The sequence below is a fragment of the Mastigoproctus giganteus genome, chromosome 6, assembly GCF_048544385.1.
Source record: "Mastigoproctus giganteus isolate SK-2022 chromosome 6, ASM4854438v1, whole genome shotgun sequence".
Taxonomy (NCBI): Eukaryota; Metazoa; Arthropoda; class Arachnida; order Uropygi; family Thelyphonidae; genus Mastigoproctus; species Mastigoproctus giganteus.
This window is the reverse complement of record NC_143580.1, coordinates 188,526,108-188,553,984: the sequence shown is the minus strand read 5'-3', so window position 1 is coordinate 188,553,984 and position 27,877 is coordinate 188,526,108. Positions and strand designations below refer to the sequence as shown.

Below are 27,877 nucleotides of genomic sequence, written 5' to 3'. Positions count from 1 at the left end.
TGACACCGCAGCCAAATCAGCAATTCCCAATAATAATCGCTGCCTGCTGTCAGTCTCCTATACAGACTACAGGCAAATAATACACCAAAAGATACACTCCCAATGGCAGGATTTGTGGAATAGACAGACTACGAATAAATTATATCGTATAAAGCTTGTAATTGAACTGTGGCTGTCTAGTCTGCACAGGAATCATAAGGAAGTTGTTCTTGCCCAGACCTGCATAGGACATAGTCATTTGACTCATTCTTTTTGCTGAGGGCTGATGATCCTCCTATGTGTGAGTCCTGTGGCACAATTTTATCAATCAGACACATTTTAACTGACTGTCCAGATTTTAGCAATATCCGTTTTTACCGCTTTTAATCATCTGACTGAGCCGTATACACTCAGTCAGATTTTATCCGATAATGACAATGTGTCTGCTGTTTTTAGCTATTTTAAATCAATAAAGGTTTTTACTTGTATTTAAAATTGACATGTTATTGTTATTTCTTTATTGATTTATCTTTTCTACATTTTATACCTTTGTTATTTTATATCTTGACATTTTTTGTATTTGTATTTATTTGTCTTGGGCGGCACCTGGAACGTTAGTTCATCTCCGCCTCGTTAACTTATACAAATATACAAAGATTAAATACTGTACAAAAGAAAACCTCAACAGATTGAGGTAAACACAGATAATTTCAAAGTAAACAATGAAAGTAATCTTATGCATATTAACATAAAAAAAAAAAAAAAACAAGTTCAAAGAAAATAATTAAGGATAACAGTACCCATTCAACCGACAAAACTTTGCACAAGCCCAGAAGTCTTAAACAAACCTTAAAAACAGTTGAGGTTAAATCCAGTAAGTCCTGCAGTCATTAGTAGCAAAGTCACAGTTAATTACCAATAACAAAGTCACAGTCAGTTAACAGCCATCCGAACAAAGGAGCACAGGAATTTTCACAGGAATCAAATTGAGTTTCAGTTGTAGGACACTTGTAGAGTTTCAAAAAAAAAAAAAAAAAAACACAACACACACACAGAGCACAAGTCCAGAGCGGTAGATCTTGTTGAGAAAATGGACGTCATTGCAGTGCAGGTGAAGAGTCTTGAGCTGAATTTGAAACATTCGCATGTGTAGTCATTGCAGAAAGAATTGCGAGCCTTTTATTGAAGGTTGCCTTAGCAAAATCCTGAAGAGCGCGGTAACTCGTGGCATTTGATACAAAATTAGGTTCCAATCCTGATGAAAAGTTGGGAATTGCATTCTGCAGAATTACTCGAAATTCATTGTATGAGGGACAAGAGTACAACACATGCTGCCAATCTTCCACACCGCCACACTGGCAGAGTTCCGTAGGAGACAAGCGAAATTTAAACAATTTCTTATTTAATGATCCGTGGCCTGATATCAAATAGGAGGTAAACAAGTCAAGGCTAAACCAGACTGTAGATTTTTTATCCGTAAGAGAGTCAACTTCAGGAAAAAACTTATGCGTTACACTGCCCAGTGTTGTGTCATCCCACCTACCCTGCCACAAGTTGATCAACTCTTGCCAAATTCTTTGTCGTTCGGCTTTAACATCGACTTGAGTGTTAATAGAAATACCAAGGATCTCAGTGGGAATCTGACGTTTCAGGCGATAACATAAGCCTCTGAAAATTACGTAGAGATCGAGTGGTAACGTCCCGGCTAAAACCTGTAAAGCAGGTGTTGAAACTGTTCGACAAATCTTCAAAATACAAAGTAACATTGTACGCTGGATTGTCATCAATTTTGATTGAAATTGTACAGTCCGCACCTATGGAACCAAGCGCCAGCAGCATAGGTAACCATAGGGAGAAACACAGAGTTATAGTAGATTCTTAAACATCTTCTAGAAAGACCCCACTCAGTTCTAGAAACTCTGACAAGAGCGCCGGTGAAATTTCTGATCTTAATTCGCAGATTGGATAAATGAGGGAGAAAGTTTAACTTGCTGTCAATAGTTATTCCCAAAAGTTTAATTTCCGTTATTAGAGGTATTTGTCTATCGTTTATTTTAACTCTTGGTGGTCGACGAACATCCAGTTTAGAGCCAAGGATCATAATTTTTGTCTTGGTAGAACAAATTTTTAACTTATTTTCAACTGTCCATTGTTGAAGATCAGATAGAACTTTCTCAGCGGATATTTCAATAGAAGACCTTGAATTTCCACCAACAAGGACTGTCAAATCATCTGCATATGCCATGATCTTCACGTTGTCAAAAGTTCGGGTAATCCAACCTTGCAGGACAAAGTTTGGATTATATCTTGACATGGTGACCTAAGTAATTAGCTCAGTGAAAGTTTAAATTTTTATATATCACCTGGTTTTGGTGCATTATAGCCTTAGTTGCTAACGCGCCAATTAAACCCCACAACCAACCAACCTGATATGCAGTTAAAAACAAAGTGTTTTACTTGGCAGCGTAATGGTTCATGAAACTAACAAAGGGTTGATCATAGTTTTCTTACATTGTACCATCACTCAAGCTGGGTTGATCATAGTTTTCTTACATTGTACCATCACTCAAGCTGACAAAGTGGAAATGCTAGTAAGACATTTAAAAAAAAAAAAATTCTAATTTCCAAATTTAAAGAAAGAGAAAGCAATTTGGGGTTTATTACACATCACTTTACCATGCATAAGAAATTTCATGATCTTCAGGTTAAAAAACTGTTCTGGAAAAGTGGAAAAATATTTCCACTTTCTTATTAAATCAGGTTAAAGACTGTTCTGATGGAGAAATATTTCCTTTGAAAAAAAAAAAAATGTTCTTCCACCACGCAAAGGCCTGTGCAACTCGTGGTCTGTCAGTCTCTACTCTGTAACTCAGTGATTGAATGATCATGTTGGATTCAGTTACAGTGCTCATTTGATTTGTTCAAAATACAATAGGGTTGCTGAAAGGGATGGTTGTCACGTGTTGGGAGTTAATTTAAGCAATATATTTATTTAAACATAAAGCCATTAGAGGATAAAAAATGTTTGTGTACCTATATGGTTGTAATTAGATAATATGCTTCATTGCATTATATTTTTCCGTCTTGCTGTTTGTGGCTGCTCTGTTCCCTCTAGGGACGGTGACTAGCCTGGGCTCATCATGCTCACTTTAGAATTGACATCATTATCCCTACGTAGAATTAAAATAATATCATTTTTAATTGAAAACATCTTCAAAAGGTGCAAATCTGTTACTCTTTAAAAGCTCAAAAGCACTGATGGATGTTTCAGTGCTTAGTGGTTCCTCATCAGACAGCAGGTAGATTCAGAATCATTGGGCAGTTCCTTTCTTTAATGGAAGATGTGGAGGGCAAATACACATATGTTCCATACTACAATAATTCTAAATGGCTGAGTTTAGGTAATACAAGGTAGGACAAGAAAGTTTCAGGACTGAATTTTAACTTAAACAAGCGTTGCAGATAATTAGATAATTTTTGAAATAATGACCTTGACTATTTGCACATTCTTTTCATAAGTTATATAACTGCCAATAAGCTTCTCCAAAATCCTTTTTTTGAAATTTCCTTGATTGCAATTGTTGTAGCTCCATAACTCTTGCTTTGTCACAAAACCACCATCCCTTTAATGAGTTCTTTAGTTGGGGGGGGGGGGACAATTGCAAGTTATAGGGTCAGGTAAATAAGCAGACTGTTGTAAGCGAGTTACAGAGATTTGGGAAAGGTTTCAGGAATTCATCATCTATCATTCTTCCCCGAGTCGACGTGTGAAGCCTCGCCATCGTGCCCTGTCCATGTACTTCTCTCCGTCATTGATTTCACTTCAGTTTCCTTTCCTCTTAATGACATTGGTCTTTATCATGGCTTGCCACCTCATCCTTGGTCTCACCCCCCCTTGGTCTTTTGTCCTTTAATTGTAAATTAAACATTCTTCTTGGCAAATGCCTCTTGTTCATCCTTTTGACATGTCCAAACCATTTCGAACAGGACCTTTCAATTTATTCTGGAGTTTTTTAACCCGAATTCTCTCCCTAATCACATCATTCCTGATTTTGTTGTGTCTTGTCTTTCCGGCTATGCTCCTCACAAATCTCATTTCTGCCTCCTGCATTCTGCTTTCATCCTTTTTCCTCATAGTTCAAGTTTCAGTTGTATACATCACAATTGGCACATAATGGGTCACATATATAGCCTTCTTACACTTCAGTGTATGAAGGCTATATATGTATTCCTGTTCCAGATCAGATCTTGTCTGCCTATAGAAATTCCTGCTGGCTTGTATCCTTCTACTTATTTCTTCTTCACTCTTCTCCTGACTGAAAACCAGTCCAAATTCATTGGCCATACTAGCCGACATATCAACTTGCCATTGCACTTGTTCCCTGCTCTCTTTCCTCATATGCAGAGGTCATCTGCGAAGAGTGATTTTCGTTTGGTCTTGTCCAAGTTGTTCCGCCACTCTACATTGCACATAATTCATGACAGCTATGAACAGTAGTGGTGACAGAATGCCTCCTTGCCTCAAACCTTGATGGTATTTCAAAGCTCTCCATAAACCCCATCACTGTTCTTACTTTGCTCACTGTGTTGGTGTACATACCCTCAATTCTCTCCACAAGATGTTCTTCTATCCTCAAGTTTCTCAAAACCTCCCACACTTTCTCTCTCTTCGTGGCATCAAATGCTTTCTTAATGTCTAAAAATGCCATCCATAATTCTTTATTGTGTTCATAACATTTTTCCATCAGTTGCCTGATGCAGAAAATTAGATCCACCATTGATCTGCCAGGCCTAAAGCCACATTGTTCCTCAGCCATCCTATTTTCAATCGTTCCTCTTATCTTCCGCTCTAACACTCTCTTGTATAGATTACTCACGTGTGATGCCTCTATAATTGGAACGCTCCTTCCTGTACCCCTTCTTGAACAACGGAATGATCAAACCTTCTTTCCAGTCCTTCGGCACCTGTCTCTCATCCCAGGTCTTGCGGAACAGTCAGTATGTTCATGCTACCCCTGTCTCACCTGTAACCTTCAGCATCTCTCCATTTATCTCATCAATACTGGCAGACTTACCTGTCGATGTATTTCCATGCCTGCACTACATCATTACACATCAAGTCTGTCTGGTCTCTCTCTCTCTCTCTCTCTCTCTCCATATCTTCTCTTTCATCCCCTTTTTTTATGATCAACCTGCCTTTGTCCCTTATGCTGGCCATCCTGCACATTCAACAGATTTTCAAAATACTTCCATGTTTCTCTTATCTCTTCATTGTTGGTTATTGGGTTCTCATTTTCATCCATCAAGTGGTTTGCTCTGCTCAGCATCTCTTTTCCTATTCCTCACCATACCATACAGCATCTTTTTATTACCGTCTGTATCTTGTCGTAGAGTTTCACTCCGTTCTTCCAACCACAGTCTTCTCTCCTTTTTAACTATCCTCTTGGCCTCTCTCTCTTTACAGTTTCTTATCTCTCTTTATTCTCATCATTTCTGTTCTTGAAGTAGGTTCTGAATGCATTATTCTTTTTTTTTTTTTCACAGGTGGAACAAGTGCATTCCACCATGGGGTTTCTTTCCATCTCCTTCTATTGCATGTCCTTCCAGATATACCTGCTATGTCAGTCCTACTTATGCAGTCTTTTGAATGCTTTCTCCATTCTAATTCCACACTTGTCGCCACCATCTTAGGTACAATGCTCCTGAACATTGCCCCTTTTTCCTCTTCTTTCAACTTCCACACCCGTAGTTTTCTCTCTCTTGTGATTTTGATCCTCTTCAATTTAGGGGATCTTAAAACTCCAACTAATCTGTGATCACTACCCAGGGGGACACTCGGAATGACCATGACTTTGACATCCACTAGTCTTCTGTGTCGCTCCTTATCCACGAGTATATAGTCAAGGAGGGATGTTGACTGTCCCAACTGTATCTTGTCATTTTGTGACTCTTTCTCTTCTTGAACCAGGTGTTTCCTATGACCAAGCTGTTCCATAAACAGAAATCCAACATCCTGTCACCATCATCACTCATGGGTCCCCAATCATGTGGACCCATAATGTATTCTAGTCCTTGTCTCTCCACTCTGACTTTTGCGTTCAGGTCACCCATGATGTTGCACAAAAAGAAGTTATGTTTTTGATAAAATAAGTGCTGATGAGTGATAGACTAAGATTTGGGACCTAAGAGTGGTTTCAATTTTCGACTGTTAATGTTTTTCAAAATGGCTACCATATACTATTACTATCCTTGAATATAGAAAAACAGGAAATTTCAAGGTTGATAAATTTTTAAGGAACTATGATCAGTCACTGAGACTTCTTAGCAGAACAGTGGTGCTACTTGATAGCCTTGCCGCAGAGGTTTTCAGGATGCCAATTTGTATTTAAAAATATTCCCCCCCCCCACCCCCATGAAAACCCCAAACACGAGAGGATTAGAACCTATAGTACTTAGTACCATGTTTGGGTTGGAGGTTGAGAGGATGAAAGAAGATATTTGTTGACATTAGACTTGGACTTCTGTAGACTGTAATTTTCAGGAAATACGTATGATGGAAGGTTGTTCCAGAAAACGGTAGTTGAGTTATTAATTTTTGTAAATTTCAAAGTCACGGTAATTCTGCCAAGTCAGCCATTTGGATTTATCCTTCATGAGATAAAAGAACTACAGCAGTGCCACCTGCTTGTTCAGTGGAGACTAGCAATTCGGCATAAATTGCTAGTCTCCACTGAACATAAAATTGTTTATTAATTTTATTTTTACAATAGATAACAGTTGAAGGGTTATTTGAATCTGAGAGGGGGGGAAGGGAATATCAAAACATACAAGCTAATTCTTGATTTAATATATACATGGATAGAACTGCAACATCACAAGAAGCTTCACCATTGAATAAGAGCTACCACATATATATGGTTGTGACATGTTTGGCAGATCAGCAGCTTAAATTTATTGCCTTCAACAGAAAAAGAAGCCTCAAGTAATAAGCCCGGACATGACACATCTGACTGATTTTATTGGTGGTATCTGCAATGGCCATAAGCCTGATGACGACATATTAAACTAGCCACACTCAATATTATAACATTGTCAGGAATAATTGAGGAGTGTGTGGACATATTAAAGGACAGAAAAATAAACATACTTGGATTGAATGAATCAAAGTGGAAAGGAAATGGGTGTAGAGAGTTAGGGAGGAGGCTGTTACCTATATTGGTCTGGGGGTGATGTAGCGAGGAAGGGTGTAGCCATCATTATAGACCAGGATTAAGGATATGCTACTGGAGGTAAATAATATCAGTGACAGACTCATATCAATTATAAACTGCAAATGAATGACAGCAAAACATTGAAGATAGTACAATGATATGCACCACAAACTGGTTGCAAAGAAATGGAGAAGCCGGAATTTTGAGGACAAGCTCGAAGAGAACATCACAGGTGGAGATATAGTCATTTCAGGAATTATCACATGATAAACAAGAGCATTGTCTTAGGAGTAATTTATTTTTCTCTGCTCACAGATCAGGTCTCTCTTTGCTGATTATATTCTTAATAAGGCTATGTACAAATCATCCAGTGTTTAAAGTATATAGTCTTAAACACTTGGGTGGGGGGAAATGAAGTGCACAATATTTTGACTAAACTAAACTATTTGACCTAAATTATCTTGTAACCTTCTATCTGATCAATGATCACCAATATGGATTGTTGATCCACTGGTGATATACTGGTTTATGAGGTGTGGCAATAAAGTTTTCGGACTGGTGCAATAAAAATAACACAAAGTGGGGTGCTCAAAAATGGTTTTATTTTTATTCAAAGTAATCATCACCTGATTGAATGCATTTATAACACCATTCTAAAAGTTTCTTTGAAAAGCGGTAGTGAAGATATCCAAAGAGATGATGTTCAGTTCAGCAGTTTGCATTTTTTTAATTTTTTTATTTATTTATTTTTTTTATGTCCTCAACGTCATAATCCTTTGAGGGCAGTTTTCGCCTTGGGAAAGAGGAAGAAATCCATTGGTGCTAGATCGGAAGAGTAAGGCAGATGGTTGATCTGTACAATGCTATGTTTTGTCAGAAGTGTTTTCAAAACAGGTGTGGAATGGGTGGGGGCATTGTTATGCAACAAGAACCAGCTACCTTTCTCTTGAAATTGCAGCCTCACCTGAGAAATGCACTTCAGTAGCCTTAGAAACACCTGTATGTAGAATGCAGAATTGACTCTTTCACCTTCAGGTACAATTTCCTTGTGAATCATACTGTTTTGTCAAAAAAAAAAAATATGATTGGCATCATCTTGATCCTGGACTTTTTGTAAACAAAACTTTTTGACCCTTGATATAATGATTTTGAAGTCCACTGTATGTGCTGATGCTTTGTCTCTGAGTTGTACTGAAATATCCAGCTCATCTGTAGTGACAATACGGTTGAGGAAATTAGGATTGTCATGACAAGACTGGATGGATGAAGTCTTTGCATGATGACACTCTTCGTTGCTTTTTCTGTTCTGTGAGGCACAGATTTAGCACAGACCTTCCTTTTTCCTAAACCTTTGTGTAAAATTTGACAAATCATCTCCTTTTCATATCCAACTCATTCAGCCATCATTCTGAAAGTCAAACGATAATCTTTTGCCACAATTTCCTGAACTTTTGTAACTCTGTCCTCATTTCGAGAGGTTAACAGACACTCACTTCTTGGGTCATCACACCCCTATAATTACTTAACATTTCATTACCATAAACAGTTTTTAACATTTCAAACATTTCTTTTGCAGATTTTCTCAGTTTAAAGCAAAATTTGATTCATTTGTTTATGAAGTAACATTTGTTACTCCATTGTAAAATCGCAATGGAGCAACAAATGTTAATGCTACTAACAAAACTGGTTGTTGCTTGCAACCTGTCAGCGTACTAGATGATCTCTGTACCCCCATCTGTTGAGGGGGAAGTTTGAACTAAAACACGATAACAACAGCACTTGTCTGAAAACTTTATAGCAAAATATGTCACCCATCAACAGACAAATCCAGTGGAAGTTTTGTGAAACTCAAGCAGTTACTCTTGACATTTCAAAACCTTTTGATTGTATTTGGCATAAAGGTTTTCTAAATAAGCTTCCATATTATGATTTGCTGACTTCTTTGTAATTGGGTATCCAGTTTTCCTCACTGACTGCTCACTGTGTGTGATGGTAGATGGCTCTCTGCCTCCTAACTTCTTCACTAGCATTGGTAACTTCTTCACTAGCAATCACATTCTTCCACTGACTGGAAATCCTATCCACAGTTTTTCTGATGGCATACTGTGCTCCAACTTCCAGTTGGAAGTTGGAATGCAGTGTGCCATCACTAAAGAGAAACCTTGCCCTGCAAAAACAGCTTCAATTCTTAAATATCCATAATCAATTTCTTAAATGCTGATCTCCAGGTAATTCTCCAATGGGTGCAAAGATAACTTAGTAAACTTCAATCCTTCAAATTTAGTCTTCTCTTATAGCTTGCAAAAAAGGATTCTTCTGCACTTATGCTTATCTTCATTAAAACTCAGATTTGTAGACAAGATCACATCTCGATTAGGTTGTTGGATGAAATAATCGAGGTAATCAAGATCACATATCTCAATTACCTTGAATATAATCTCACTCTCTTGGCATAAGTGCATCACAAATACTGCTTCCTTTGCATCTAAAAAATTGGGGTTTCTTTTTCTCACTTTTGGCTCCTTTTCTTTTAAACAGCTACTCACTCTGTACAATCTCAAATCTGCCCGACCATGGAATATTTTCCAAAGCCCGAGAAAGATTATGGGGTGGTGCCCCCATAATCTTTCTCGGGCTTTTAGACTCCAAGTTTGAATCCCCTGATTATGTGAATAACAACAAATAGCACTTGAATACACACAACTTATAGATATGATACATCCTGATTTGAGTTGCTATGGTGCCAATCCAGACATATTCCATTCTTGTGAATAATTGTTTTTTAATCAATAACACTTGTTGGCTTAATTTTGGATATTCCTTGCAATTTTATATTATGATAAGTTAGTATAAATTATATTAATAAATTTGGTGTAAACAGATTTATGCTAATTTGTAGATTTTGTATGTGCGTATGTATACACTTTTTTTTTTTTCGTTACAGGCAAAACGCTGTTGGCTAAAGCTGTAGCAAATCAAACATCAGCTACATTTTTGCGAGTAGTGGGATCTGAACTAATTCAGAAATATTTGGTAAGTTTTATTTTATTTCTTGAAAATTAATGAAATTAATCAAGATAACTAAATCAAGCTATCTTGATTTGAAAGAATTCACAGTTTTAATTTAAAATATTGATGTTTATAGCAGTAAAACAAGGTTTCTGTGCCTGTCCAAATAAAACTAATGTTATTAGTAGAGTCCCTCAGGGCTCAGTGTTGGGTCCATTATTGTTTTCTGTATTCATAAATGATATTGATGAGGGTATATCAAGCTTAATGTCGAAGTTTGCAGGCGATACAAAGGTAGGCAGGGTTGTCAAGGACACTACTGACACTATGCTGCTGCAACAGGATCTGGAAAGGTTGAGCAGATGGGCTGAGAAGTGGCAAATGAAGTTTATAACATTGACAAATGTAAAGTACTACACATGGGAAACAGCAACCCCAGAGCAATGTATCAACTCTGTGGTACTACACTGACAGTGGTAGAGAATGAAAGGGACCTGGGGGTGGTTGTGCAGGCAGATATGAAATTCTCTGAGCAGTGCAGACGGGCCGCAAGAGTAGCTCATGGTGTATTGTCAATGATATATAGGAATTTTTCTAGCAGGGATAAGGAGGTGATTATTCCCTTGTATAAGGCAATGGTCAGGCCACACCTAGAGTACTGTATACAGGTCTGGAGGCCTCATTTCAAGAAGGATGTAGAGCTGCTGGAACGAGTACAGAGAAGGGCAACAAGATTAGTGAATGGAACAAAGAGGTGCTCTTACGAAGAAAGGCTTAAGTTTTGCAAATTACAGTGTCTGAAGACCAGGCACCAGCGAGGTGATCTGATAGAGGTGTATAAAGCCTTGAATGATTTGAGCATGCTCAATGCTGATGGGATTCTTCCTATCGCTCAGAATAATCACCTGAGAGGGCATAAATTCAAATTGAGGAAAGACAGATGTAGGATAGACATGCGGAAATTTGCCTTTAGCCAGCGGGTGGTTGGTTGGTGGAACAGACTTCCATCCCTTGTCGTGGAAGTTGATAGCCTAAATAAGTTTAAGGCTCAGCTGGACAGGTATTTTGAACGAACAGAGGGGTGAAGTGGAAGTGGTTTTTTTTTTTTTTTGGCTGATGCTGTATAAGCTTGCTTTCTTGCATCAAATGCCTCTACTAATGCTAAATGCTAATGCTAAAAGCTGTCTTCCGCTTAATCTAGAAGGTTGAAATTTTGCATGCAGATACATAATATTCTTGTACCTTGGCAGGTCAGGAGATACTTAAATCAATTTTATCCTAACCTGTAAAGTGATGTATCCCTGATTCAGATCCCAGAAAAGAATAGTCAAGCACAGACTGCTCTGGTTGAAGCTGATCCAGGTTTATTGGGTGACTGTATTGGTCAGGAAACATTTTTTGCAATAAAGATAGGCAGTCTATCACCAGGGTGTGTTGGGCTTGGCACATCATGGCCATAGTTGTCCATGCACCACAAAAACCAAAACTAAACCAAGCCAGGGTGTGTTTGCCAGGAGCAACAATTAATGATGTTACCAACAGACTGTCAGATTTTAAAGGAGGTAAAGAGAGAATTATTATTCATGTGAGGACTAATGATAAAACATTCATGACCTGATGATCTCTTGGAGAAATATAGGACTATGCTGAGAAAATGCCACAAGTTAGGTCAGAATGTGTGTCTGCAATTCTACCCAGACATGATGGGAGGGATTATAGGCTGAAAACCTTGTGAATTAACTTGACACGAGGGAATCTGCAAGGTTCTGTGTGGGGGGGAGGGTATTAGTTGCCCACATTTGTAGGTAGTAGAAATCTATTTTGTAGAGTGGTATTCATTTGAATAAAGGTCGTGCAAGGATTTTTGCTGGTATCATTGAGGATACCTTAGAGATCCAGGAGAACTGCTAGTTGGGGAAGAAGGGTAATTTAGATCCACATTTATCTGATAATATGGACAAAGTAATGCTTGCACTCACCTCATGATGAATTCATGTTTGTTATCACACCATCCGACATTGGCAGGATGTTCTGATGGTAGCAGTGTTTCAAACAAGAGGGAAGATATAGCTTGGGATACAAACCCAAGGGGTGTGTCAGGGTAGTAAACTATAGAAGATTGCATAGTTTCAACAGTGTCTACAGTATTTTCAGGAGTGTTGTCAATAAAATGGCTGAATTTGAACTCCTGGTTAGAACAACTAATGCTGATATAATAGGGCTGAAGGAAATGTGGTGCCATCCGGAAATCGGTGATGACAAGTTCCACGGTACATATAATATATATAGGAAAGATAGAAGGGGTGGAGGGGTCAGGCTTCTTATCAAAAGCAGCCTGAGTGCAAAAAAGAGCTTTTGCTCAGTCTGAAGTTACAGGCTCTAAAAAAGCGATAAGTGTTTGCCTTTTTATTTATCTAATTGTTATTTTACATTGTACTTTATACATAGTCTTTATTGTTACGCTGGTTATTTTTATTTTTAATTTAGATAGAGTTTTTGTAGATTACTACTTAATTATACGTAAAACCATTATTTTGTTTGGATCTTGCAGCCATTGTTTTTGTATAGAGTAGTAGGGAATTCAAATTTTTAATTGTGGTAACTAGGCAGCTCTAACGTATAATTATATAGCATAATACGCATCACTGCATTTAGGATTCTATTAGATAGCGTAGTATTGACAATTAATTAATTAAATTTATTGATCTTATTAATTTAAAATATCATGCCCCAGACTAGAGCAGCAAAGCAACGGGCACAAAGTGGCAGGAGTGCTGTGACTCGGGGGAGAACTGAGGGGGGAAATTCTCCAATGCATCACAGCCTAAAAAAAATGTGCAACATGAAATGTTTGCTGAACTCTCTGGAACAGAACATGATCTAGCCAAGGAGGATGTCTTTGTGTGTGCCAGGTGCATAGAGTGTCTAGAAATTAGGCATCAACTCAGCGTTCTACTGGGCGTCTATGAGAGGTTGAGGTGTAGGGTAGATGCCCTCGAAGAAATTAATATGAGGGGCCTGGCAAGCTCTCAGCTGCCAAACTCAACGCCAGAGCTCACTCCTGGGCATCAGGCAACACAGTGGCAATCTCCAAGGCAGAATGTGCTGGTCCCAAAGGAACTAGTTTTTGTTGGTGACTCTGTCAGAGAGACGCGGAATATATTGTGTAAAAAGGATAGGTGGAACAGGACTAGGCTATGTCTGCCAGGGGCAAAAGTTGATGACGTTGTAAAGCTTATATCATCTTTTAAGGGCACAAAAGGTGATATTGTTGTACACGTTGGCACCAATGACATTAAGAGTAGGAGATCTGCAGATTTACTTAACAATTACAGGTCAATGTTGCAAAAAAGTCGTGAGACAGGGTTAAATTTGAAAGTGTCTGCAATTCTACCCAGACACGATAGGAGGGAGTGTATGATGAGAGCCTTGTCGATCAATTCGGCCCTGGAAAGATTGTGCAAGGCTCAAGGGGTAGAATTTTTTTCAGCATGGTCTGTGCGTGTTAACAGGAGAGACTGCTTCTACAGGGATGGGATACACTTAAATAGAAAGGGTGCAAGAATATTTGCTGATGTTATCGAGGCAGTGTTAGGTGGGTCAGAAAACTGCTAGTTTGGAGGGATTCACTGACTAAAAGTTTAAAAGGAGCCGCAGGCAGAGGTGAAGGTGATTCTTGCACAACTTCTATTAGAATAAGTAGCGACCTGGAGCAAGGGGTGCTGGGGGTTTTAGGGACTGATGACAGTCATCGTGAAACAGGTGGGTATATCGGATGTGTTAGGGTAACTAATAATAAGGATAGGTACATGTATACTTGCATGTATACCAATGCTAGAAGTATAGTAAATACATTTGATGAATTTGAAGTGTTTGTCAAGACATCAAAGGTGGATATTGTTGGGATAGCAGAGATGTGGTGTCACACAGATATAAGGAATGCAGAACTGAAATTTGGGGAGTACAATGTGTACAGAAAGGATAGGAAGGGAGGAGGTGTTATGCTGTTAATTAAGAAAAACATAAAATCAAAAGAAGTGCATCCAGTTGATATAGATGAACAGTGCACTGTTGAGTCAGTTTGGTGTGACATAAGCACTGCGAAAGCAAAAATTAGAGGAGTGTGTTATAGGCCTAATGACTTGAATGAGTACAATGAACAATTGTACAGAGAAATAGAGTGGGCTAGTAAATCAGAATGTCTTATAATGGGGGATTTTAATTTCCCAGATATTGACTGGAACTTGTGGGTTGGTCACCCACACACTAGTAAGACATTTGTGGATTTCTTGGATGATTGTTTTCTGCAGCAGCATGTTCAAGAGGCAACCAGAGAGGGTAATACTCTTGATCTGGTTATCAGCAGTGATCATTTGTGTATTAAGAATTTGCAGATAAAGGAATCACTAGGTGGCAGTGATCATCACAGTGTACTGATGTGGGATTTACTTAAAGATATAATTACCATCAGGGGTAAAGGAAAGGGTTTTTGCTTCCATAAAGGTGAGTACAGTGGTCTCAGACAGTTTTTAAATTCTGTACAGTGGGATCAACTGACGATGTTACAAACAGTAAATTCTAAGTGGGAAGCATTCAGGGAATTAATCGTGGATGCTACTAAAAGTTTCATACCTACAGTCTGTCCTCGTATAGCACGATAGTTGTGTTCCTAGGAAACTCTCGTGCAATGCAAAATCATGCAATATAAACAACAGGCCCTATGGGGAAAAGTGGGGTTAGGTGCCGACCACCGAAGATTGAACACACATTTGGAACCAAAACATTACCAAACACAATAAATAATTGGGTAATTTTAATCGTTATAAAACACTTACGTATTTTATAACGATTAAAATATGTAATAAAAATATAATATATATTTTTTATTATAATATAATAAAAATAAATATTTTTTATTATTTATTATATTATAATAAAGTATTTTTAGTATTTTTAATACTAAAGTATTTTTTGCGAATAAAATACGTATTTTATTCGTAAAAAAATTATTATATTAAATAAAATAGTCGTAATAAAATACTTACGTATTTTATAATACGTAAGTCTTAATAAAATGCTTACGTATTTTATTACGACTATTACGTAATAAAATATTGCTAATGCTTTTGCTTCTATCGTAAGCAAACTTGTTTTTTGTTTGATTTTCTATCCAAACAGATGACAGCCATTTCATCTCTTCCAATTCTTGTGTCTTAATCTAATGGATTTTGATTACACTTTGAGTTGTTCCCGCTATGAAAGTTGTTTTTATTTTCTCCGCATTCTTTGTAATTCTCGGCGTTGCCTCATTTAGGTCTGTAGCACGTGCAATATCACGTGGTCTTTCATTTCGCTCAAAGCGTTTCACAATTTCATATTTTTTTCTCTATCGACAGAGGCGGACTGGCCATAAGCCTTACCCGGGAAATCCCGGTGGGCCGGAGCCGGTGTGATTTTGGCCATAAACCGTAGTATGAGGCCACTACAAATTTTCCCGGGTAAGAATTTTTGATCCAGTCCGCCTCTGTTTATCGATATTGTTTTTTTTTTTTCTCTCTCTCTGAATCTGCAGTGTCTTCGCCAGGACGCTTCCTTTTCACACCTTTTAAGTATTTTACTAATTTTTAGGGAATAAAGTGCAATTAAAATGAGGAGGCACACTTGATACACATAAACAAAGCTGCGCGCGTATAGCAACTGAATAAACAATACCGTAAAGGCCGAGATACACTATTAACACACCACGTTTTACTAAAGCAGATTTCTGGGGGTTACTACCATAAAACAATAAAAACAATTTCCAGTTTCGTTTCTGCTGGTGGAATCTGTTATAAACTGGTAGTAAACTCCATCTAATTGCATTTGCAATTATATCGATAGCTGGAATTGTGTTGGTTTTTACGTTATTATGGTGAAATGTTTCCCCTTCACTGATATAAAACGCATAAATACATTTTCAGAATCTTCTTCATTCCTATCGTGTTGCATTCGGTTCGGGGGATTCCGCGTTCGACTGCCATTTCTTGTAAACGCAAAGGCGAATCGTGCATAAGCGAATTCCGTTCGTGTTATATAAGATAACGTTCCCCTATTTATAAATCGTGTATGATCGAATTCATGTAATGTAAACACGTGTTATACGAGGACCGACTGTATCAAGAAATATTGTTCAAGGTTTCGGCCTAAATGGTTATCAAATGAACTAATGAGACTCTTAACAGGAAAGAAAAATGCATGTGATGCATATAAATTATCAAGCGACTCAGAAGCCTATGGCAGATATAAGCTACTCTGTAATCAGGTCACGTCACAAAGGAGATTAGGCAGGCAAAGGCAGATTACAAGAAATCTTTGGCAAAAGATGCTAAGAAAAACAGCAAGGATTTCTTTACTTATATAAACTCTAAAAGGAAGGGGATGAATCTGATTGGTCCACTTGATATCAATGGTTCGACTGTTGATGATCCTGCTCAGAGAGCAAACAAACAATGAGTATTTTGCATCTACATTCACACATGAGGAGTTATTAAGGTTTGAAAATGGCAGAAGGTTATCAAATTGTAGCAGGGTGCTTAATGATTTTGTAATAACTGAGAGCAAAGTGGAGGAGAAATTGTTGAAGTTAAACATAAGAAAGGCACCTGGGATGGATGGGACCTATCCAGTTATATTAAAGGAGGTGGCAAAGCAACTAAGCAAACCCTTAGCCATAAGTATGAGAGCATCCTTGGACTCTGGGGAGGGCCCCATGGATTGTATATGTGCAAATGTATCACCAATTCACAAAGGGGGATCGAAGGGTGACACGGGTAATTACAGACAAGTTAGTTTAACTTCTGTTCCGGGTAAAATAATGGAGTCACTGGTTAAAGATGCATTACAGGATCATCTAGACAAGACTGCAGCAATAATTCAGACACAGCATGGGTTTGTTAAGGGAAAATCTTGTCTGACAAATTTGATAGGATATTATGATGTGGTTACAAAGGAACTGGATGCAAAAAATAATTTTGATATGATATATTTGGATTTCAGCAAAGCTTTTGACACTGTTGCGCATGGAAGACTATTGTGCAAATTGGAGCAGAATGGTATTAAGGGTAAGTTGCTACAATGGATAAAAGGATGGTTGATTGGGAGAAGACAGAGGGTGGTAATTAATGGGTACTGCTCTTCGTGGACTAATGTTATTAGTGAAGTCCCGCAGGGTTCGGTGTTGGGTCCTCTGTTGTTTTGTATATTTATCAATGATATTGATGAAGGTATATGAGGCTTAGTGTCCGAAGTTTGCAGATGATACAAAGGTTGTCAGGGTTGTTAATGACAGTAATGGCAGTGTGTACTGCAACACGATCTAGATAATTTGGGCAGATGGGCTGAGAAGTGGAAACTGAAGTTTAACCTTGACAAATGCAAAGTACTGCATATGGGTAGAAGTAACCCCAGAGAAACGTACCAACTGTGTGGTATTACACTTAAGGTGGTAGAAAATGAAAAGACCTGGGAGTAATTGTGCAGTCAGATATGAAGTTTTCTGAGCAATGCAGACAGGCTGCTAGGGCAGATCATGGGGTTTTGTCAATGATATATAGGAATTTTGCTAGCAGGGAAAAGGAGGCGATTGTCCCTCTGTATAAGGCAATGGTCAGGCCATGCCTTGAGTACTGGGTACAAGTCTGAGGCCGCATTTTAGGAAGGATGTAGATTTTCTTGAGCGTGTGAGTGTGTAAATTGGAGATACATCTGCAAATTGCAGTGGCCTGAGACTAGGCACCTGCGCGGTGATCTGATTGAGGTGTAAAAGGCCATGAATGGGTTGGGTACACTGAATTCTGATGGGATCCTTCCACTTGTTCAGATTACGAACCTAAGGGGGCATAAATTCAAATTAAGAAAAGATAGATGTAGAATGGATGTGCGGAAATTTGCCTTTAGCCAGCGGGTGGTTAATTGCTGGAACAAACTTCCATCTGTCATTGTGAAAGTTGATAGGTTAAATAAATTTAAGGAGGAACTGGACAAACATTTAGAGGGAATGGTTGTGTAAAAAAAAATTTTTTTTTGGCTGATGCTGCATAAGCTGATACACCTGCTTTCTTGCATCATGTGCCACTGTTACTACTACTACTACACCTCAATCAGATCACCTCGGTGCCTAGTCTCCAGAAGCTGCAATTTGCAGAACTTAAGCCTTTCTTCATAAGAGCACCCCTTTGTTCCCTTCACCAGTCTTGTTGCTGTTTTGGTTTTTAGGAGCATTAGCAACTAAGGCCATATTACTCCTGGAATATGCAGTGGTCATTCACTGACCTTTCCGCATTCTCCGTATTTGGTGGTGACGGGCTCGAACCCCGGTCTAATCAAGAAGCGTGTGCTACGCACTGCTGCTCCTTCCCACCTGGCTACGGAGGCGCCTCTGTACCCGTTCTAGCAACTTGACATCCTTCTTAAAATGAGGATTTCAGACCTGTATGCAGTACTGATTGTGTGGCCTGATCATTGCCTTATAGAATGGGATAATCACCTCCTTATCCCTGCCCGCAAAAATCATGAATATCATTGACGAGACCCCATGACATATTGTGGCAGCCTGTCTACAATGTCAGAAAACTTCATATCTGACTGCACAATTACAACCAGTCTCTCTTTCATTCTCCACTACCCCGAGTGTAACATCACTCAGTTGGTACATTTCTCTGGGGTTACTATTACCCCTGTGCATTACTTTGCATTTGTCATTGTTAAACTTCAGTTGTCACTTCTCAGCCCATCTACCCAACTTTAGCTTGAAGTGGTGAAACCCATGTTTAGTCTCTAGAGCAAAGTTTCCAGCATCTCCCTCCCCCCATACTTCTCCTTCAACCCATGCATGGTACTAAGTACTATAGGTTTTGATACCTTTCGTGTTTGGGGTATTCGTAAAAAAAAAAAAAAAAAATCCTGTTGCAACAGCATACTGTCATTAACAACCCTGCCAACCTTTGTATCATCTGCAAACTTTGACATTAAGCTTGATATGTCTTCATCAATATCACTGATAAATATACAAAAGAACAATGGGCCCAACACCGAACCCTGGGTCACTCCACTAATGACATTAGTCTATGTAGAGCAGTATCCATTGATTACTACTCTCTGCCATCTCTCACTCAACCATCTCTGTATTCATTGCAGCAACTTGCCCTTAATGTCATACCACTCCAATTTGTACAGCTGTCTTCCATGTGCAACAGTATCAAAAGCTTTCCGGAAATCCAAGTATATGATATCAAAATTATTTTTGCCTCCAGTTCCTTTGTGATCACATCTTAGTATCTAATCATATTGGTCAGATAAGACTTCCCTTTGAAAAACCCATGCTGTGTCTGAATTATTACTGTTGTCTTGTCTAGATGATCCTGCAATGCTTCTTTAACCAATGACCCCACTATTTTCCCTGGAACTGAAGTCAAACTAACAAGTCGGTAATTACGCGTGTCACCCTTTGATTCCCCCTTTGTAAATTGGATATACATTTGCACATCTCCAGTCTGTAGGAACTTCCCCTGAATCCAGGGATACTCTCATAATTATGGCTGAGGCTTTGCTTACTTCCTTTGTCACCTTCTTTAATATAACTGGATAGATCCCCCTCTATCTTAAGGGCACAAAAGGTGATATAGTTGTACACGTTGGCACTAATGATATTATGAGTAGGAGACCGGCAGAATTACTTAACAAGTACAGGTCACTGTTGAACAAAAGCCGAGAATTAGGGTTGAATTTGAAAGTGTCTGCAATTCTGCCCAGACACAATAGGAGGGAGTATATGATGACAGCCTTGTCGATCAATTCGGCCCTGGAAAGATTGTGCAAGGCTCAAGGGGCAGAATTTTTTCAGCCTGGACTGTACTTGTTAACAGGAGAGATTGCTTCTACAGGGATGGGATACACTTAAATAGAAAGGGTGCAAGAATATTTGCTGATGCTATCGAGGCAGTGTTAGGTGGGTCGGAAAACTGCTAGCTTAGGGGGAGACAAAGATCAATAGATTGACAGTAGCCACTGGCAGAGGTGAAAGAGATTCTTGCACTGCTTCTATTAGAATGAGCAGAAGCCTGAAAAACAAGATGCATCATATTTCAGAGACTGCTGGGAGCCATTGCGGTACAAGTAAACACATGGGTTGTCTTAGGGTAGCTAAGAATAGAAACAGGTGCAGGTATACTTGCGTGTACACCAATGCTAGGAGTTTAGTAAATAAATTTGATGAATTTGAGGTATTGCTCAAAACATCAAAGCCAGATATTGTTGGGATATCAGAGACGTGGTGTCACACAGATATAAGGGATGCAGAACTGGAATTTGGGGAGTACGTCTACGGAAAGAATAGACAGGATAGGAAGGGGGGAAGGGTTATGCTATTAGTTAAGAAACACATAAAAACCAAGGAAGTGAAGCCAGTGGACATCGCTGGACAGTGCAGTGTTGAGTCAGTTTGGTGTGACATAAGCATTGGGAGATCAAAATTGAGAGTAGGAGTGTGCTATAGGCCTAATGACTCTGATGAGTATAATAAGGAACTGTACAGGGAAATAGAGTGGGCCAGTAAATCAGAGAGTCTTATAATGGGAGATTTTAATTTCCCAGATATTGACTGGAATTTGGGGGCTGGTCACTCACACACTAGCAGGGCTTTTGTGGATTTATTGGATGATTGTTTTCTACATCAGCATGTTCGGGAGGCAACTAGAGGGAGTAATACTCTTGATTTGATTATCAGCAGTGATTCTTCATGCATTAAGAATCTGCAGATAAATGAACCACTAGGTGGCAGTGATCACAGTGTGCTGAAGTGGGATTTACTCAAAGAGGTAACTACCATTAGGGGTAAAGGGAAGGGTTATTGCTTCCGTAAAGGCGACTACGATGGACTGAGACAGTATTTAAATTCTATACGGTGGGACCAACTGATGATGTTACCAACAGCAAATTCAAAATGGGAAGCATTCAAAGAATTAATCTTGGAAGCTACTAGGCTTTACATACCAACTAAGAAATATTGTTCAAGGTTTAGGCCAAAATGGATGTCAGATGAACTAATGAGGCATATGGCAGAGAAAAAAAATGCATGGGATACTTACAAATTAACACATGACACAGAAGCCTATGATAGATACAAGTTGATATGCAACCAAGTTACAAAGGAGGTTAGGCAGGGGAAGGCAGATTACGAGAAATCCTTGGCAAGGGATGCAAAGAAAAACAGCAAAGAGTTCTTTACTTATGTAAACTCTAGAAGGAAGGTGATGAATCTGATTGGTCCACTTGATATTGATGGGTCACCTGTTGATGACCCTGCTCAGGTAGCTAACAAACTAAATGAATATTTTGCATCGACATTCACACATGAGGAGTTATTCAGAGAGGGGAATGCCAGAGGTGTATTCAACTCTATCAGTAAGCTACAGAATCTTGAAATAACTGGGAGTAAAGTGGAGGAGAAACTGTTGAAGATAAACACAAGAAAGGCACCCGGGGTGGATGGGATCTATCCAGTTATATTAAAGGAGGCAGCAAAGGAAGTAAGCAAACCCTTAGCCATAATTATGAGAGCTTCCTTGGACTCAGGGGAGGTACCCATAGACTGGAAATGTGCAAATGTGACCCCAATTCACAAAGAAGGATCAAAGGCTGACACAAGTAATTACAGACCTGTGAGCTTAACTTCTGTTCCAGGAAAATTAATGGAGGCACTGGTTAAAGAAGCACTGCAGGATCATTTAGACAAGACTTCAGTTATAGCTCAGACACAGCATGGTTTTGTTAAGGGGAAGTCTTGCCTGACCAATTTGATTGGATATTATGATGCAGTCACAAAAGAACTGGATGCAGGGAATAGCTTTGATATTATATACTTGGATCTTAGAAAGGCTTTTGATACTGTTGCACATGGAAGACTGCTACACAAATTGGAGCAGTGTGACATTGGAGGCAAATTGCTGCTATGGATAAAGGGGTGGTTGAGGGGGAGAAGACAGAGAGTGGTAATCAATGGACACTGCTCATCGTGGACTAATGTTATTAGTGGAGTCCCTCAGGGCTCAGTGTTTGGTCCATTATTGTTTTCTGTATTTATAAATGATATTGATGATGGTATAGCAAGCTTAATGTCCAAGTTTGCAGATGATACAAAGGTTGGCAGGGTTGTCAAAGACACTACTGACACTATGCTGCTGCAACAGGATCTGGAAAGGTTGAGCAGATGGGCTGAGAGGTGGCAAATGAAGTTTAACATTGACAAATGTAAAGTACTACACATGGGAAACAGCAACCCCAGAGCAACGTATCAACTCTGTGGTACTACACTGACAGTGGTAGAGAATGAAAGGGACTTGGGGGTGGTTGTGCAGGCAGATATGAAGTTCTCTGAGCAGTGCAGACGGGCTGCAAGAGTAGCTCATGGAGTATTGCCAATGATTTACAGGAATTTTTCCAGCAGGGATAAGGAGGTGATTATTCCCTTGTATAAGGCAATGGTTAGGCCACACCTAGAGTACTGTATACAGGTCTGGAGGCCTAATTTCAAGAAGGATGTAGAGCTGCTGGAACGAGTACAGAGAAGGGCAACAAGATTAGTGAATGGAACAAAGGGGTGCTCTTACGAAGAAAGGCTTAAGTTTTGCAAATTACAGTGTCTGGAGACTAGGCACCAGCGAGGTGATCTGATAGAGGTGTATAAAGCCTTGAATGGTTTGAGCATGCTCAATGCTGATGGGATTCTTCCTCTAGCTCAGAATAATCACCTGAGAGGGCATAAATTCAAATTGAGGAAAGACAGATGTAGGATAGATGTGCGGAAATTTGCCTTTAGCCAGCGGGTGGTTGGTTGGTGGAACAGACTTCCATCCCTTGTAGTGGAGGTTGATAGCCTAAATAAGTTTAAGGCTCAGCTGGACAGGTATTTTGAACGAACAGAGGGGTGAAATGGAAGTGGGTTTTTTTTTTTTTTTTGGCTGATGCTGCATAAGCTTGCTTTCTTGCATCAAATGCCTCTACTAATGCTAATACCCCAGATGCTTTTCTTATTTTTAACTTCAACAATTTCTCCTGCACTTTGTTCTTAGTTATTACAAAATCATTTAACTCCCTGTTAGAGTTTGATAAATATCTGACCCTCTCCTCCTTGAATAACTCCTCATGTGTGAATGTAGATGCAAAATACTCATTTAGTTTGGCAGCTATCTGAGAATAATCATCTATGGTCAAACCACTGATATCAAATGGAACAATGTGATTCATCCCCTTCCCTCCAGAGTTTATATAAGTAAAGAAGTCTTTGCTGTTTTTCATTGCATCCTTTGCCATGGATTTCTCATAATCAGCCTTCGCTTGCCTAACCTCCTTTGTGACTTGATTACAGACTAGCTTATATCTGGGCCTAAACCCAGAACAGTATTTCTTAGTTAGAACAGAAAGCCTAGTAGCTTCCAAGATTACTTTCTTGAATATTTCCTATTTAGAATTTGCTGTTGGTTGTTGATTTACTGGCCCACTCTATTTCTCTGTATAATTGTTAATCGTACTCATCAGAGTCATTATGCCTATAACAAACTCTTACCCTCAATTTTGCATTCCCGGTTCTTATGTCACACCATACTGACTCAACATTGTACACTGTCCATTTATGGCAACTGAATGCACTTCCTTAGATTTTATGTGTTTCTTAACTAACAGCATAACTCCTCCTCCATTCCTATCCTGTCTGTGCTTTCTGTACACATTGTACTTCCAAAATTCCAGTTCTGCATCCCTTATATCTGAGTGGCACCATGTCTCTCATATTCCAAAAATATATGGCTTTGATGGCAAATCAGCACTTCAGATTCATCAAATATATTTACTATACTCCTAGCATTTGTGTACATGCAAGTATACATGTACCTGTTCTTTCTCTTAGTTACTCTAACACAGCCCATGTATTTACTTGTTTCATGATCCCCAGCAGTTCCTGAAATCCGCAGCAACTGGCTTTTCGGGCTGCTGCTCATTCCAATAGATGCAGTGCAAGAATCATTTTCACCTCTGCCTGCAGCTCCTTTTAATCTATTAGTCTGTGAATCCCCCCAAGCTAGCAGTTTTCCGATCCACCTAACATTGCTTCAATAGCATCAGCAAATATTCTTGCACCCCTTCTATTTAAGTATATCCCATCCCTGTACAAGCAATCTCTCCTGTTAACAAGCACAGACTACGCTGAGAAAAATTCTACCCCATGAACCGTGCACAATATCTCCAGGGCCGAATTGATTGACAAGACTCTCATCATATACTCCCTCCTATTGTGTCTGGGCAGGATTGCAGACACTATTGAGGTTAATTATGAGAGCATCTTTGGACTGAGGGGAGATTCCTTTGGATTAGAAAGTGCCAATGTATCGCCGATACATAAAAGCAGTTCTAAGATTGAAGTTGGTAACTACATACCAGTTAGTCTGACTTCAGTGGCACAAAAAATCTTCAGAAGCAATGAATAAGAGTGCAATCCAAGGACATTTGGATAGATGGTATTCTGATGGACACTCAACATGGCTTTGTTAAGGGGAAATGATGCTTGAATAACTTAGTTGGCTATTTTGACACAGTTACTCATTCGCTGGATTTAGAGAATAATTTTGACATAGTTTATTTGGGTTTTAGCAAAGCATTTGACTTGAGAGGTTACTAGATAAGCTTGAACAGGCTGGGGTTACTGGTAAGATTCTAAGATAGATTGCTGGGTGTCTGCATGGCAGAAGGTAGAGGGTTGTGTTTAATGGATATTCTTCAGATTGGTGTAATGTCAGAAGTGGGGTCCCTCGAGGATTGGTTCTTCGACCACTGTTGTTTTTCATTTTCAAAAATGACATTGATGAAGGGATAGAAGGTGTGATATCAATATTTGCAGATGAACTGTTGTTTTTCATTTTCAAAAATGACATTGATGAAGGGATAGAAGGTGTGATATCAATATTTGCAGATGAAGTAAAGATTGGCAGAATTGTTAATGATTAGTGCCATGCAGTGCTCCTTCAGGATGACTTGAACAGACTTCAAAGATGGTCAGAGAAGTGGCAGCTCTTTTAATGTTGCTGAATGCAAGGTTTTAACACTATTCCCCTTACACTTGGAGACCTCATCTGAAAAAAGACATTGAGCTTCTTGAAAGGGTCAAAAGATGGGCAACTCGGATGAGGAGATTGGGAAGGATGACTGTGTGAGGAAAAGCTCCAGTTATGTGGGCTTGGCAACTGGACACCTCAGAAGTGACTGATTGAGGTTTACAGGGGTCTGAGAGGAATTAATAAAATGAACAAAAATGAATGGAATTCTCACTGTTATAAAGACTTCTAGAACTAGGGTCATAAATTCAAATTACAGGGGTGAGGTTGAATTAAATTTTACATTAGATTGTAGGAAGTTTTCTTTTAGCCAGTGAGTCATTGATTGCTGGAACAAGTTGCCTTTGCAGGTAGTTGAGGCTGACAGTCTGAATAAATTGAAAGGTCAACTGAATAGTTGACCTTTCAATTCTACTTGGGAGTTTTTTTTTTTTTGTTTTTTTTTGCCTGTGCAGCAAAAGCCAGTCTTCCTTGCACTATATGGCAAATACTATTACTATTAGTATTGATATTGATTAAAAGGAAAATTTTAGAATTTTAAATTGATATTAAGTGAAGATATAATATATATATATTTTTTAAGGCTGCGTATGATTGAGGAAGTGATTTTGACAGAATACACTACTTTTCACACCATGTATCTCTGTTGTTCCTAATGATTACCTTTTTGAATTATGGTTTGTTTTGCAGTGATAATTAATAAGGCCCAAGGTCAATTTCTAAAGTTTCCAAAATGATTTAATTAATTGAGACCTCTAATTAGATTTTTTGAGTTGCTAATTATTGGACAGTTTCTACAGTGTATAACCAAGACTAAAATATACCATAGCAATTGATAAATTTTTTGACCCGAACGTGTAAGGCGAATGGTTCCTTATAATACCAAAGTTTATGGAAGGAATATGTATATGCTTTTACATACAGTCAAGTTTCTATACTGTAAGTTACAAATCTAAAAAAAAAAGAAAAAGTATTATTTGTAGATTCATAATAAGTGCATTATGATGATGCAGGTTCATAACAGCACAAATTATTCTAATCAGTCATTACTGCCATATTAAGACAGTAATGACTTACTGATATGTTTTGTGAATCAAATTACATAAAATGGAAGTTCTGAAACAGATTTTATTTTTTTTAACTTATTAAAAAACCATTGATAAAGTATACAGTTTCCCATATCATGCTTGTCTGCATCGTTGAACGTCTACTCATAATACAATTTCCATTCCAAGAGCAGTTTGAAGGAAGTCTCAGATACATTTTCTGTGGCCATAATATCTGTCTTGTATTCTCTTCATACAATGAAATAAATATTGTAGAAAACACCAAACAGAATTATAATCTTGTGATTATGGTACACATAATCTTGTATACTTAATAAAGAGGTGTTTCTATTTTCACAAGCTTAGTTTCTTATGAACTTATTATCACACTGAACTTTTAGGCCTTAAAACACCTTTTCAATGACAGCATTCTGAAATTATGAGTGCTTATGGAGATATCTAATGCTCAGGACTTGAGGTACATAAAGTTTGTGTGTATCTCTCATTTGATTATCATTCTGCACATCAAACATAGTTTATTATTAACACGTATCTCTCCCTTTCTAATTGTTATGCCAATTAAACAGTGAAACTTTCGAAAAGCAGATCTTGTTAACTAGCATTTTTATTATATTACTACAGTGTAACCTAGATATAATGTGTCTCTTCATGCTGCCATTTCGTATATACCGTATTTTCATATATTTTGTGTATTTCTTATATACCATTTCGTATATAATCCTGTCCCCCAAAATGAATTATGAAAAAGAGTAGTTCGTTCAAAGAACTATCAATTTCATATTGGAAACTGAAAAAAGGTGGCAAGATCAGAGTCAGTAGTTGTGTTCCTTGGCATTTCTGCCAAGGAACACAACTACACTAATTCAGCCCATGGATAGGGGCATTATTTGAGCCTTCAAAGCTTACTATTGTGGTGAGCTACTTGCTGGCATTGTGAACTCAAGTTCAAAGTTTAAAATTCAAATTCTAGAATTTCTGAAAACATTAACTGAAAGATGTTGCATACAATATTAGATTAGCATGGGAGAAAGTAAGTTCAACAGCAATTGAAAACTGCTGGAAAAATGTATTGGAAAATATGAGTTACTAATAATGACCTTGAATTAGCAGCATTTTCAAAACAAGAAGCAAAGGCTGCCTGTAACGTACTTGGTGGCAGTCTTGGAGCAAATGACCTGGCTGCTTAGATTGAGGTGGATGCAAAAGTTCCAGTTGTGCATTACCTGAGTGAGGAAGAAATCATCGCCTCTGTGAACAATGGGAAGACAATTGATAAACAGAAGGCCAGTGACATATGAGCGACTCAGAAGATAATTTGGATGACTTGTGTAAAGAAAAAGCAGCAGAAATTAACAAAGTGCTTGAAAACATTAATGAGGTGATGGCAAGGTTAAAACATCAGAGTTATAGTAAATACCTTCATTTATTGCCTCTGACCACTATTATGAATTATATGCTTAAACTCTGTCAT

The 27,877-nt window shown here is 38.5% G+C and overlaps 1 protein-coding gene across 3 annotated transcripts in view; it reads left to right on the top strand.

Moving 5' to 3' along the window:
* Nucleotides 1-27,877, top strand: part of Rpt2 (26S proteasome regulatory subunit Rpt2) — a 213,944-nt gene that overhangs the window by 147,286 nt on the left and 38,781 nt on the right. For all 3 annotated transcript variants that reach the window (XM_090376630.1, XM_090376629.1, XM_090376628.1), the window contains exon 8: nucleotides 10,135-10,223. In XM_090376630.1, coding sequence (XP_090232756.1) covers nucleotides 10,135-10,223 — 89 coding nt within the window. The remainder of the gene's footprint in view (nucleotides 1-10,134; nucleotides 10,224-27,877) is intronic.